Source organism: Thermobia domestica, chromosome 9 (assembly GCF_964235325.1).
Source record: "Thermobia domestica chromosome 9, izTheDome1.hap1.1, whole genome shotgun sequence".
Taxonomy (NCBI): domain Eukaryota; kingdom Metazoa; phylum Arthropoda; class Insecta; order Zygentoma; family Lepismatidae; genus Thermobia; species Thermobia domestica.
The window spans coordinates 114,022,919-114,038,260 of NC_137462.1; the positions used below are offsets into that span (position 1 = coordinate 114,022,919).

Genomic DNA, 15,342 nt, shown 5'->3' on the forward strand with positions numbered 1-15,342 from the left:
GAAGTCATAGTCACATGTGAACAGCTTTATCCAAAAACAGGCTCTAAAATTATTAAGTATATATTTTTTTCAAAAAGAAATGGGATCCTCATACTTAGAATACTACAATGTCTGCTTTGCAGAATGAAGTGCTCATAAAGGCACAATATCACGCCCAGTGGAAACACAAAGAAAGTGTATACCGACCGGCTTCGTGCTTTTGACTTGGAAGATATCGAATAATTCGACGGGATGGAAGGTCCCTGGACTACACCACGCTGTCCAGCCTCTTGCCCTCTCCTAGACGATGGAGGTTGAGGTCCAATAGGAACAGGTCCAACAGTAGCAGCAGCCGATTTCCTCTTCTGCTCTGTGTCTGAATCTTCGTTCGACTCTTCACCTCCAAAACTAGTGATATATGTGATCTGCCCTGAGTTAATGGGAGAACGTGAACGAGAGCGTGATTTTGAATGTGATTTGCGGTACGGATCATAGGTTGGACTCTCTCGAGCTGCATAGCTGAAAGAAACAAAGAAAATATTTCACATATTACAAAACAGTCACACATACAAGAACAACATTTACGTTACTTAATCTACAAAACAAACAAACAAAAAAAAAAAAAAAAAAAAAAAAGAATTCATAATTATTAAATAAACTTATCAAACCCTGATATAATGTATTTCTTCCCTACGATATAAATTCATTCTTGCACTACAAGTAGCACTGCAATTAATTAAAATTACAAGAACCTATAAGGAAAACTGAACCATGTAACAAGATTCACTTTGTTATTAAACATACTTCAGAACTGATAATCACCCAGACACGCTTAAGTTGTATGACTCAGCTGGATGAACCTGAAACTACGTATTCCAACAGGAAATTGATACGAGGAAAGTTGTAGTTTCATTCCACGGCCTCCAGCTTTGTCTAACTTAACGCTCTGAGACTTTCTGTCCGGGTTTAACAAAGGCCAATTTTCATTTCTATTTCATAATTTACATTTCTACATTAAGTATGTTCATCTGTCTTTCATTTACTTCTCTCAATATTTCAAAATATTACAAAATTCCAGTATCTTAAAATTTATCTGTGTAATTTTTTCTACTGGTTTCTACTTCTTGTCTTACTGTCAAGAAAGAAGTTTATATTTTGCGCAGGCTGTAGTGCGTCAATCTATGATGATTACTTTAGCTTTATGACGAAGTCCCAGTGACATACTTGATTATAATTTTATAAGTACAATGCCCCGAAGTTTCATAGTGATCTCTAATATAAAGAAAAGTCAAAAAAAACTTTTGCGCTTGCAAGCGTTCATATGTTAGTGTACATACTTAATCACCAAACCCCTTATCTTACCCACGTCTGGACATTACTGACAGCACAGCGCAGGGAAATAAGACGATTAATGATTCTGGTTTGTTGAACCAGTAACAGGATACAGAAGAGCAAGACAAATATCTTTTGTGTTTATTCCATAAAGTTTGTAAGTTACGTTATGCAAGTGTTGGTTTCAAGTTGGTGCTTGCTAAAATAATTTAGCTTCTAGACACTGCTTATGATTAAGTTTAGCGAATGATGATTCTCTCACTGTTTGTGTGAAACTTAGATTGATAAGATGGCTATGACTTCCATTGATTATTTTTGAGATGTTTTTGAATCTGGTGCAAACCCCAAATATTTAATCATACTTAGTCGTTTTATTATATGATCACGTAACTATTGCTGGACGATTTGTTGTTTCCTGCCAAGTTTCAGCTTCTTTTCAATTTAATCAGACCATTTTGACTGCTATATATATATATATATATATATATATATATATATATATATATATATATATATATATATATATATATATATATATATATATATATATATATATTTGTGTGTGTGTGGTGGTTTGTCGGTATCAATAAAAACATCGCATGTTTTTAAGAATTAACAATCAACAGTGAGCAACATTTCACAAACACTAATATACTAAATAGTGCTTCAGATGAACTAGAAAATTATGCAAACACGTGAAGTATGTTTTGCTTTAAAAACAAACAAAAAAAGAAAAAAAAGAAAGAAAGAAAAAAAAGAAATGGGGAATAATGTTCTTAAATATATGATTATTACGTAAAATCGTTTACTTGAGATACTTGAGTATTTTTATAATACACTGAGTATTTTACCTAATTAAGTTGATGGGCCACAGATTGATTCGCGGCTGAGACACTCTATCTCTGATTAATTTCATGCTCTTTAGCACATACAGTTTAATGTACACCTGTGCTACAAAGTATTCAGATTGAATAGGTTTTCTGAATGTGTTTTGCGTTATTTTTCTTAAATTATGAATACGTTTTTCTTAAAATATGCACACTGAAAAACACGTTCATAAATAATAATAATAAAATAATCGCCTATTCACTGTTCTCTCCTGAAGAAAATATCTTTGAACTTCATTATAAAATTAAATTTTTAAAAATTATATGTACACACACACTTCACACAAATCTATCCAATATAATCCTTCCCTTGGGCAGCCAAATATATAGCAAAAATATCTTTTGTACTTGTGGATGTGGCTTTAACGCCAATGCGTTTGCAAAACTTTTCTGTAGAAAATTTGACACCATTTAGTTGAAATAGATAATTCGTATACAGTTATTACTATATAGAGTTAAAAGAAAAGGAAGACACAGAAACAAAGTCTTCTTAAGTTTCTGCAGTAATTAGAATGTCTTATGCCATCATACTGATTAAGAAGCAAAATACTCTAAGTGAATAATTAGGATTTAAATACTAAAGAAAAGTTAGATAAAACAGAAATTAATAAATAGTATACTACATATTTAAGTAGGTAAGCCATGATCGGAATTTAAGATACAAAATATCATAAAATGTGTCAAGTTCGTTTCCAGTACAAATGGAATTTTGATAGTGAAAAATACAATTGCTTGAAATTTTAAAAAAATACAAAAATGTAATTTCACTTACGTCATACGTAAATATGTGTCTGTGTGCACGGATTCAATAAATAAGTACACCAAATGTCCCGTTATTTCTTACCACTCTTCTTGGTTGTTTAGAATATGTGATGTCTCATTATGCACCACGTACCGCACACGTTAAGAAACGGCTCAGAAATAATAAGAACAAAATGGCATACCTTGGAGGACTTATTTTTCTACCCTGCAGTCTCTTCTCTCTAAACGCTCGTCTTTCGCGCCGAGATTTCCTCCCCTAGGAAAGGAAATATATTTTCTCAATAATATTACAAAGAACTCGAAAAAATATTGAGACACAACTTTACAAAATATGAACGCATAAAAGCTAGACGCCGCAAAATGCTAGCAAGTTTTATCTTGTCAAATTTTTTGTATGAAGTTTAATATGCTTTCATACTTTTCACCCTTTAAACTAAATAACGTTAAATAGAAGGCAGAAAGCTACATTAAAAAAAAACCTGCGAAAGGGAATTTCAAGCTAAAATTAACTTTAAAGAACGAAGTATTACATATTTTAACTGAATAAAACAAAATATCATAAGTGTGTAACTGAAGATATTTTTTTCTTTAAGATCTCGTCTCATGTTAAAAATACTGACATTTTCACATTTATTTAACAACACCTTCATCCTACTTCTATTTAAAAACATAACTTAAATGAACAATATTTCTATTTACATTCGGAATCTTTTTAACAAGTTAACTCGTCCATTAAGCCAGAGATTTCCAATTAATGTGCAGCAAGATCGAATATAAGATGTGGGCTCCTGAGTTGATAGGATTTAAAATGTTATACAAAACACTCCCAACAACTCCCAAGTGCTATAGCTTATAAGGGCTATGTAGCCAGGTACTGAACGCTCACGTGGATGATGCGTGGCCAGCATGTCATTTTCCAGAGCCATTACTTCTAATTTTCTAAATTGGAGTTTACTACCTCTTAAACCAGGCAGCACCCCGTACTTTTATATCCGCATTATTTTCTGTGATATGACTCCTACCTACTGTTTTCTTAGTATGAAAGCATAATATACTTAATATAAACAATTCACCTTTAAAGGATGTCCTCTCCATCTGTAATACTCTTGAGGACATTCAACTGAATCACTTTCACTATATTATACTTTGTTTTTTCTTATTATTATTACGACAGCTTTATTATTATTATTATTATTATTGTACAGAATTCCAAACAGACAAAAATTTTCCTGTAAGCGTCCTGGAAACTGCAGGAAGTTACAAACAATTCCGTTAAATCATTGTCGACTTCGTTGGTGTGATTGATAAACTAAACTAAAGCTACTTAATCTATCACATCACCAGTTTCCTTCAATTAAGAGTACACTCATGTCCAAAATTATTGTCGCATGTCTATAATTATGTAGTTATAAAAATATAATTTGATAACGAATTCGCCCGGTATTTCTTACAATGTTAGTATGTGTATAATCGGCAAAGACATGTATGTGGTAAATTTCATATCAAAAGAGCAGTAAATAAGAACAATAAAACGAAAATAAAACTTTCCTGTCCAATTAGCAACATTTTGTTTTACTTATTCTAATTTTCGTATTTATTCTTCTTTTCCTAGGAAATTTACCACAAATATATATTTCCCGATTATACACATACGGTAGTATGAGTATTAAAAGTACAATGCAAAATCATTATCAAATTATATTCTTACAAGAAGACAGTTATAGATATGCGACAATCATTTTGAACATGAGTGTACATATAGAATAGATGAATTCTTCATGTACTATGTACAGACAAAAATGTTCCCGTTCTTGATTTCTTACATAGAGAGGGAAAGCACATGTCATCGAATTTGCACAACTTCAGAAAGAAACCACCGTAATGTGTACTACTGGAAAATTAGTAAAGGACAATGTTGCGTATTGAACGCTTATGAAGAAAACAATTTTTGCTATCATCACAAAAAAAAAAAAAAAAAAAAGAAAAAGAAAAAGAAAAAAATCTCTTTTCGATCATGTATAACGTTGAATGAAAGAACGAATAACTAGAAGTTAAATCTTTCGTCTGTATGCAGTGCATCTTAATCTGAGGTAATTACGCAACGTGACAGATTAAGCAGCTTTAGATTTTTGATCACATTCGGTAAGTCGATAGTGGTTTGACGAAGCTCTTTGTGACACATTACATTTTCAGGACGTATTATATATATATATATATATATATATATATATATATATATATATATATATATATATATATATGAAACAAACAAACAAAAGCCAAGTCATAGTTGCACATTCAAGCAATACATTGCATAGATTGAAAACTGACATGTTCTTCTTCAGAGATTCAGAATGTTTTCTTTTCTCTCTTTCTTTATTTCTGTTTCAATTAATGCTATTACTGACTTCACTCGATTTTACTCAGGCACCTGAGAACGTTACGTTCACTGCTTGAATCTTTCAGCCTTCTCACAACCTTTCTTGAATATTATCAACCATTTTGACGTGAAGTAATCTTTTCTATTATTCTCTCTTTTAAGATGTTCTACTTCGGGCTTCTTTCGTTTTTCTCTTCTTTATTTCTCATCCCCGTGTCCGTGGGTTTTCTCGGGGTACTTCTGTATCCTCACACATTATCATTCCACCAATCATTCACTTGCCTTAATTATTGTCTCCCTTAGCCTAACAAGCATAATTATGGGATGTTAAACTGAAATATTTTATTTATTTATTTACTTCTCATCTTGTTTACGATTCACAGCTCTCACTTCCACAGTGCATTTTTTTTTTTCATCAGCTAAAACTTATCAATATTTTCAGTACGATCCAAGAGAAAGCACTGCACGATATACAGAGCTCTGAGCTGTCCACGATTACTGCGAAAGGTTCTTAACTAGATATTCTGTTTTAATAGAAAATTATTTTTTCTATCATATTATATACTTTTACAAAATAATAGCTTATCATTGGAGAAAATTTATTAAAAGAACGTATCTTAGTTTGATTTTCCTTGATTGATTTTATTATTATTATTATTATTATTATTATTATTATTATTATTATTAAGAATAATTTTGCTTGCTTCAACGTAAATTACTTAATTCTAGTGTCAGTTTCTCTAAAGCATATGTAATACGAAATTTTTCTCTAGAGGATTCTTCACCATTAGATGCGGAAAAAGATATAGCCTTGTTATTATACTATCGCGTACAGATAAGCGTAACTAACTAATGATAAACACAGAGAGAGCAGGGAATTACTGAAATCTTTACTGAAATCTTGTCTTTGAAAGAGAAGAAAAAAATCTATTATTTTGGCTGTCTGTTATTTGAAACACTTACCACACTACACATTATTGTTGAAAAATTTTAAGTTATTTACCTGTGTTTTTTGTGGTAATATCCACTTATTTTTACGAGTGCTGTTTCTGACCAAGTTGGTTAAGAAACAGATGGCGTTAAGTTTATGGAGGAACGGTAAAATATTATAGCCAAAATATACTAGCGAAACAGTAAAACGAATTTTGTGATCACGGTCTCTCCTGTTTCTAGGTTTGTTGGGGTATCTATACCTTAGCAAGCAGCTATTGCATTGAAACCAATATCCACTACCTTAAAATGGGATTTTGGCCTGTTTATTATTTTAATTCCCTGTGCAGCACAGTTATTAACATGATTCAAAAGGACTGAAACAAGTTAAATTCCCTTGATGTAACGTATATGATCTGATATTCTGGTGTATGTACTGCGTTTCGTCATACCAATATAATTTTTTACCATATCCATAAGCAGACTCATTCACACCACAACTAGAAAGTGAATAAATGTATAAATTTTCAGGTCGACAGGTACTTCTCCACGTTCTTCCGTGAGGGGTCACTATGCTCATACTGTCCTGCAAAATTTCTGCGAACTATTTGACAAAGTAATATATATATATATATATATATATATATATATATATATATATATATATATATATATAACGCTACAGAAAACAATTGTACGTTAAATTTAGGAACTTTCGAGTTATGGACTGCCAAAGAAACTCTCAATTGCTGCAAACATCGAAAATATGAAATCTTTGTTCAACGTCCCACGATTATGCTCTTTAGGCTGAGAGAGACGATGATTAAGGCAAGTAAATGATGATGGAAGAATTGGTGGAATGAGAGGAAATAGAAGTACACCTAGAAAACCCATAACATGATGTTGTCCATCACAAACTTACTTGGCCGGGAACAGAACAATGAATCCCACGCACCACAGGTCAGCGCTCTACCACTGAACTACAGTGGACCCCACTGCAAACATCGATCTAGATTTTGAACTTATACCCATGTACCATTATATAAGGTTTCTGGCTTCGGAATAAATAAAATAACCCAAGTACTTAAGAGTATTGTTCAGTGTATCATGTATTTCATTTCAAAGATGATTACCTTTTACAAACAAAAAGAAAAAAATAGTATGAAAATCCACTACCGCCATTTTTAACCGGTAATGTTGCTTATTATAGATCCCAGATATTAAAAACTCCAGAATTATGATTTATCTGTTAATGTGAATACGAGTGTGATATTCTATGGTTATATTAATATACTATTAGTTAAATTTCATACATATCATAAAAGTGCTGATCAAAAAAATATTAAAAAATAAAAGGAAATAAAATCCTGATGACTAAAAAATGGAATATTGGAACCCCGATCTGAAAACAAACGAAGTTATTATTATACACATTGAACATTCTAAGCCATAGTAATCAAGAAAGACCCGGATTAACGCTAGGCTGGGCCATATTTAGCTTCCTCTCTCGCATCTTGTATATTACGGAATAAATTAATTTATTATACAGTGAAATTCCAATTATTCGGATTAATTAGTTATCGGCATAATCCAAATATGCAAAAATCAGCAATCAAAAAAGATTCTCTGAAATGATGTGATCTCTAAAACTGCTTTTGTTTAACAATGAGGTAGGTCTAATGTATGTTTAAAATAAGATACATCATTTTCACTAAAAAGTACAAAGAATTTCAATTAAAAATAAATTTTAGTTATTGAAATAAGAATTCTAAGGAAATTATATTTTCAAGAAGGATACGTACAGTTCGCATTTCAGTACTTTTTTTTTTTTTTTTTTTTTTTTAATTCCTGATATCAATTCGGATGACTGGAGATTGGGTAATTGCAGTTATACTGTACTAGAAATTGTCCATGTGGACGTTTACTACAAATTATAAAATATGCTTCTTCTCCATTCGAGTGATCCTGACGTACAAACGTGTATTTGAACAATGAGACTGTAAAGCCGCGACTGAGTGTTGGATTCACTTTTAACGACAATTTGATCGTTGTAACTTAGAATAAATCTAAAACTTCGATCAGCATATAACATTTTCTTCACGTATTAATTAAAACAGAATGGGTAACAGCATCTTCCGAGTCGGTGAGGGAAGAGAGAGTTCCAGAAATATACTCTAAAGCGCAAGGTGTGTTAATCAGCCTTGAGTGATGACGCGTTAAATTGTAGTCATTTTAAGTTTAATAGTTTAGCTGTTTCTTTCACTCTCTTTTTAAAACATACTAATGTAACATTATCTGCATTTTCAATGTTTTTCTTTCTCTTTTCCTTTAGTCCCGACGATGGACGTAAGAGTTGTGTTAAAAGTGTGCCGATTAATTTTAAGTGTTATTTGGAAACAACGTAGGTAAGATTTATTTATTTTTTTTTTTTTTTTTTTTTTAATTCATTATTGGCTTTCTAGCATCTACCTCTTATTAAGAAGGATCAAAGCTGCTTAACACCGCATAATGGTTTATCAAAAGCTATAATGCCAATGAAGCGCGAAGAAAGGAAGGTTCACGTCTCCTTTGAAATATGGTTTCTTAATAATACATAACACTTTGAGTGCTAATTCCGTATTTTTACGGAGTAGCTGATCTTTTATAGTCTGCGGATTCCGTTTTTATAGTGATAAGATTCAAGTATTTCAATGGTTTTGCTCCTTTATTATACGGAGTTAGCAATTTTGAAATATCCGTCGGATTTCGTAGTTCGGAAGTTCGTCAATAAATGGCGTAAAGATTCTAATTAATACCTTGTTACCACTAGGGTTCAAAAACCATGTGCTTACTGTTTGACAGTCAAAATGGCGAGAAAGAGCCTGTCGGACGATTTAATATGCTTCAGTTTATAAGTGGAATTGAGTAACAGTGATGCTGATTTGTTTGAAGGAGAGTTATTGGACGATTGTGAGAACGATCCAGACTATGTAGCAACAGAAATATCAGATATGTCAGGTAAGTAACCTTGAAATAATAATTCTCATATTCGCATTCATTTTTCTTGCACTATGTAAATGTTATTTGTGATTTGTAATGGTTTTGTGGTTGAAATACAAAATATTATATATAAGAATAGAGAGCAAGTTCTAAATTTTCAAGCGGTGCATGGTGTATTATTTTAGCTTTTCTAGATTTTGAGGTATAATTTTTTTAAAGGTTGCAAACAAGCAGAGCATTCTTGGGAAAACCTGCACTTCAGAGCCCAAAACTCGGAGTGTTCAATTTCAAACTACTAAATATATCATATATATCTTACTTACCAAATATTATTCCGAGTTCAATCTCTTTTTTTTTCTTATACTTTTGTTATTAAATTTCTTCACGATTTCTAATTATCTAGCAGCACGTTAAATACTTGTTTCAACTTACAGAATACATTGCCTTTTCCTCTTCTTGCTCTCGTGCGAGGCGCAAAGCCTCTTGTTCTTCCAGGTCCCGAGTAAGGAAACTAAAAAAGTCATTGCCACAGAGACCATATATAGAACCGCACGCATTAATTTCATGCGCCTGTTGAGGACCCAACTGATTCACATCAACCGATAAGTCTGAAAGATAAATTATAGTATAAATTTACAGCCATCAAAGAAACTATTACACAAATATATTGGTACGAACGCTGCTTTTCTGAGCCACTCCGTAAAGTTTTGAAACATAACAAATGTGTAAAGATAAAGCAAATATTCTCTCTTTACTGTTACAGGTAAGGGTCTTATCAAACTGCAGACGAAAAGATAATCAGCCACAACCATGTTATTTGTGCACAAGCATACTGCCCAAAGTTGGGAATACTTTCAGTGTAGGAATTAAGTTGCTACGAGAAGCATTTCGAGCCATGATTTTCAACGACCGTCATGAGTAGCTGACGGAGGCCATACTGTCCCAAGCAAGCTTTTCTAAGACCCAAAATATTTCTATGTGATGTCTTAGTATTAGAATCCTCGTAAGTAATTTTACATCAAGAAATAAAATTACAGAAGGTTGTTTATCTATCAACTATTAGGGTTTTAAAAATCATAATTACAATTAATAAAACAGATAGCTGAATGTGATAGGTGAAAACAGATTCCATCGTAAATTCATACTGCTGATGATACACCGCTATCACCTTATGACTAGCAAAGACGTCAGGAGAGCTGAGAATAGATCCATAAGAGGGCCCAACAACAACTGTGAAAAAGCACAGAATAATGAAACAATTAAGTTTTTCATAGATCATGTAATATTTTATCTGGTATGTACTTGCCTACAAAACGGTCACGGTACAGAACATCGTGTTTACCGAAAGTTCATGCATTCCCGAAAATTCAAGATTTCTTCTTTCATGACAATGCTTTTTCTCACATCGTAAAATCAACAAGTTTCTATATGCTATTGTTAATCATTGCCAATACTCATTTGAAATACTTTTGGTTGTTACATCAACATTTAAAAATATTTGACAGGGCTAATTTAACTTGTGAAATGAAAATTAAATGACAACACCACCAATTTTTCAACATATCTGAGAAGAGAAATGTCAGGCTTTTGACTTGTAGAAAGAAGACACTATAGAACCATTGCATTGTTGATGAAAGCAATTAGTTTCAACATTAAAAATAATTCTCTCAAGGCATTCATAGTTTATCCTATTGCAAAACTTTTGGAGGGATCCTTCTTTAATACAGGGTTACCAGGAACTTTCTATTTTAATTTTCCCTGATTTTCTACGTTTTCCAGGTCTGTAGAGAACATTTTCCAGATTGAGTTTCGAGTATATATTTTAGTTTCTAAGATTAGGAAATCTTTGTTAGCTGAAGTTATACATATATATATATATATATAAAGTGAAGAAAAATGTACAGAAAGGTTTACAGAGCTCATAGTGGTCTGTCTCTTGTAAATAGTTGAAAAGTGACCAAAAGTACACGAAAAAGTGACCAAAAAGTAATCAAAATCTCATCATGCCCCTTCTTTCCTTTGTCAATTTCAGCATCACCTCTCCCTCTGTTTGTTGTTTTGTTTCATCTTTTCTTCTTCTTTTTGAGCTTCCTCCTTTCTTAGGATTTCTAAGTATTCTTTGTAGTTACGGCAAGCAAACTTAGCTTCTGAGTAAGTGGAACCAGTTCTGGCCTATTTCCGAATTTCTTCATCCCAGACATTATATTTAACTTAGCATTGAGAGTTCTCAAAGCCATGAAATATTCAAACTCATCACTTACTCTTAAGAAGAACATACAAGAAACATAACACAAGACAAACATGATGAACCACACATATACACACACACACACACAACGTTGAGCGGAGCGTTAACTATTACGAGAAAAAAACTAAAAGATTATTATGATAGAAGAAAGAATATACACAGAAGGGTTCTCAACCCCACCTTGAGAGTTTAAACATCCACCAACCATCCACTGTGCTTTAGAAGGAATAAAAGCTGAAATGAGAATAAAGCTGAATGTTTCACATGTGGCAGCAAGTATTGAAGCTTTCAGAAGAGTAATGAGTAACAAGTTTCTGCCTTTTTCCAAGCTTTCAGAAGAGTAATGAGTAACAAGTTTCTGCCTTTTTCCATTTATATTTTTCTTAGAAAACTGTCAATGCAAAACATAAATCACACGAAAAAGTCACTTTACCTCCCAAAAAAAGTAACTTTTATGACAAATTTGAAAAAAAGTAACTTTTAGTGACCAACTTGAAAACAAGTAACTTTTAGTTTAAAAAAAAGTGACTCGCTATGAGCCCTGGGTTTACCACAATATCCACTCTCTGCCTTCCTGTGTACTTTTCATATATTCTTTATATAAGTAAATAATAATAATAATAATAATATAAATTTATATGATGTATTTTGATAAGAATAAACAGAACCTAACATACTGTAACTAACAAATAGTTCTGACAAATTTTCATTGCAATACGAAGAGATTTTTCAAGGTGCCAATTTCCACAATGATAGCTTCTGTTTCTGGATCAGCTTCGTTTCATAACTTTCTGTCTTCCTCTCTAGTATAGTAATTTGATCAGCGATGCGTTTACGCTCACGCTTTTTCGACTCAGCTGCATTTTCTTCGGCATGTTTTTTCTTCATGGCTTCCTCACACCACTTCCATGAAGCACGGACAGATTGAAGCCTTTTTCCATTTATTTCAACTATACAAGGGTCCCCAGAACATTTTACAGAATCATGCACTAATCTCAATACCACTATTAAATTTTCACAAAGGTTTCCTACCATCACATACTTATTAACAGAAAAAACACATTTCCGCGAGAAAGAATAAATAAGTAACATTTTCATTACCTTCCACAGTTCTTCGAACTCATCATTACTTCGAAGTAAACTGAGATACAATATCCAATCGATTTGCTTCAGGGATGAAACTGTCAAACTTATCCTTCCATTCATTCTGTAATTTAGAACGAATTACTGTACTGATATTTTGCTTCTTCTGCACTTGTACTGATACTGTAGCGGAATGATTTTTCTCATATAGTTCTTCCAAAACATAGTTCATATATTACTTTATTAATAAACTTCATCATAAAACTTTATTAATATTCCAGCCAGCACCATCATGTATAGTTTGAAATGATCCAGAATGATTTGCAAACAGCAAGATCCAAGTCGAATAATTTGGCACTATCTTTATCTTGTGCAATTTCAGCAGACAAACTGCGATGAAATTTCCAGCTGACACTGGATCCTTCATGGAAATTTGGATTATTCTACATAATGACCAAGAGCAGTCACCATTAAAAACTGAGTTATTATTATTACTTTAAACGCTATCAATTACATCGAAAATAGAAAAGATCACATGAATTAAGTTAAACATATTAATTATCATGTCAGTACACATAATGAAAACAACAGATTCGTTGTGTCAGCAAGAAACACAGAAAAATACTTTAACTAATGAGTGCGCTACACAATATAAATTGCCTGTTGTTGTTTAAGTTAACACGGAGCAATCATTTTAGCTGAAAAACTAAATGGCCGACTTACTAATTCCTCTGATCTATAGTAGTAAAGTTATTGGCAAACCTTCATGTCCTGATACAGCACAAAGGTTATAATGGACAGAAAAAACCTTTGAAGTGAGATGCCAACGACTACTTTGTTTTTCATCGGGTGTGTCGTATTCCCAATATGACAAAAGTCAGCTCCGTGAAAACATGCGCATTAGCGTTTTGATAACTAGACCACTGCTCAAGCTCGAAAGTACAAATAATATTTAGGAATTACAAAAATCTGTGAGTAGAATGGAAGTCGTAACTGACTGATTCATCAACGCCTTGGCCAAACCGCTTAAGCTGGAAACTTGAAATTTATACAGCACAGGACTTATCATGTAAGGTCCCAATGAGGAGGAATTTTTGGAAATTCGACGCAGAAAGAGGGAAAGAAGGGTAACAATTACTAAATTAGACGGGAAAGAGAGGTGACAATTATTGAGAGGTGACAATTATTATCATAAAATGACCACGTCTCGGACTCGCAGAAGATTAGAGACATGAAATTTTGTATATAGACCTTCTCACTTAAAATAATTAGATATGTATTTTAGCGTTTTTTGATATTTGATCTCAAAGGAAAAACAGGAAGTGAGAACGAGAAAGGAGGTTGGAATTACAATTATTATTTCCATATTTCGGAATATCTTAAAATTAGAGACATGGAATTTCGTCATGGACTATTCATTTAAAATTAGACACATGTTTAATCTTATTCCAATATTTGTCCAAGAAGGGAAGTAAAAGGCTAGAGTTAACAATGTTATATTATGATGGCCATCTCTCGAAATTCGTTACGGTTAGAGACATGAAATTTGGTATTTTCCCTACAAGAGAAGAAAATAGGCGGGTAGGAAAAAAGAGTGGGGAGTTGCAATTGTTAAAATAAGATGATCATATCTCGAAACACATTAACGTCATGAAATTTGGTATTCAGACTTTTAATTTAAAATAAATTGAAGACCTGTCTCAGTGTTTATCATGTTTCCCTTAGAAGCGAAGAAAGAGGCAGGAAGAAAAAGGGTGGATTTTGCAATTGTTAAAATAACAGGGTTACATCTCGTAATTTCTTAAAGACATGTTAATTAAAGACGTGTTTCAATGTTTTCTGATATTTCCCTTGGAAGGAAACAAAAAAGGCTATAAGGAAAAGCGTCCCTTAGAAGGGAAGCAAAAACGCTAAGAAAAAGGGTAGGGGTTGTAGTATTTCGACCTATATGGGTTTGCATCATTTGACTTCGATTGAAGTGTGTATTCTGAGGAGGAAAGGGATTTACATTTTTTGCAAGGAAATGCCATAAACATATTCCTGTGTGTGAAGAACGGAAGTATACAGCGTAGAAGAAAGAGGTAAGACTGCTTCCAGGTATGAAGTTTGGACGTCAGTAGTGAAAGTGCAGAGATGGTGGAAGCAAGAGCGAGGCAAGAATGCAACGCTGAACCGTCACAATTGTCATTATTGTAACAGTGGAAATCCAAATGTCACGGTGCAGAATGCAATCAAAACTAAAGGTAACCGTCTACCAGATTCATTGGTTCATACGTGCTACGCAACATTATCAATGGTGAACGATACTTGAAGATGCTTCGAATTTACGTACTGCTTATGATTCAAGAATGGGAAAATTGAAGGGAATTGTTGTTCATGCAAGCCAAGAGATATTAACAGTCTCTAACGAAATATCCGTAAAAGGTTTGTAAATGTTCCAGTTGAAATGCTAAGAAGAGCCGTGATTTCAGAAGTGAGTGGAAATTGCAGGTGCATACGCTGAAATGTAATTTAATAACCAAATGGTACAACTTAATAATGTATTCAATGGAAATAAAACTGATATGTTGTTTATTTTTTGAAATATTCATTGTTACAAATAAGTAGACTTTACAACCACCCTGTATATATATATATATAAAGTCCGAAAGGACATCCTGTATAAGTCCAAAAGTGAAGAAGTGTGAGGATCTACTACACAAAAAATAATTGGTTGTTCGTCAGATTCTTAATTTGGTTCTCCAGAATAATTTTGATGTTTG

General features: G+C 32.7%; 1 protein-coding gene across 3 annotated transcripts in view; it reads right to left on the bottom strand.

Annotated features, from left to right (window-relative positions):
• The window catches only part of LOC145694941 (uncharacterized), a 90,799-nt gene that overhangs the window by 41,830 nt on the left and 33,627 nt on the right, over positions 1 to 15,342 (bottom strand). For all 3 annotated transcript variants that reach the window (XM_081771725.1, XM_081771726.1, XM_081771724.1), the window contains exons 6-8: positions 9,682 to 9,857; positions 3,143 to 3,216; positions 187 to 498 (exon numbers count right to left, since the gene is read on the bottom strand). In XM_081771725.1, the coding sequence (XP_081627851.1) occupies positions 187 to 498; positions 3,143 to 3,216; positions 9,682 to 9,857 (562 nt within the window). The remainder of the gene's footprint in view (positions 1 to 186; positions 499 to 3,142; positions 3,217 to 9,681; positions 9,858 to 15,342) is intronic.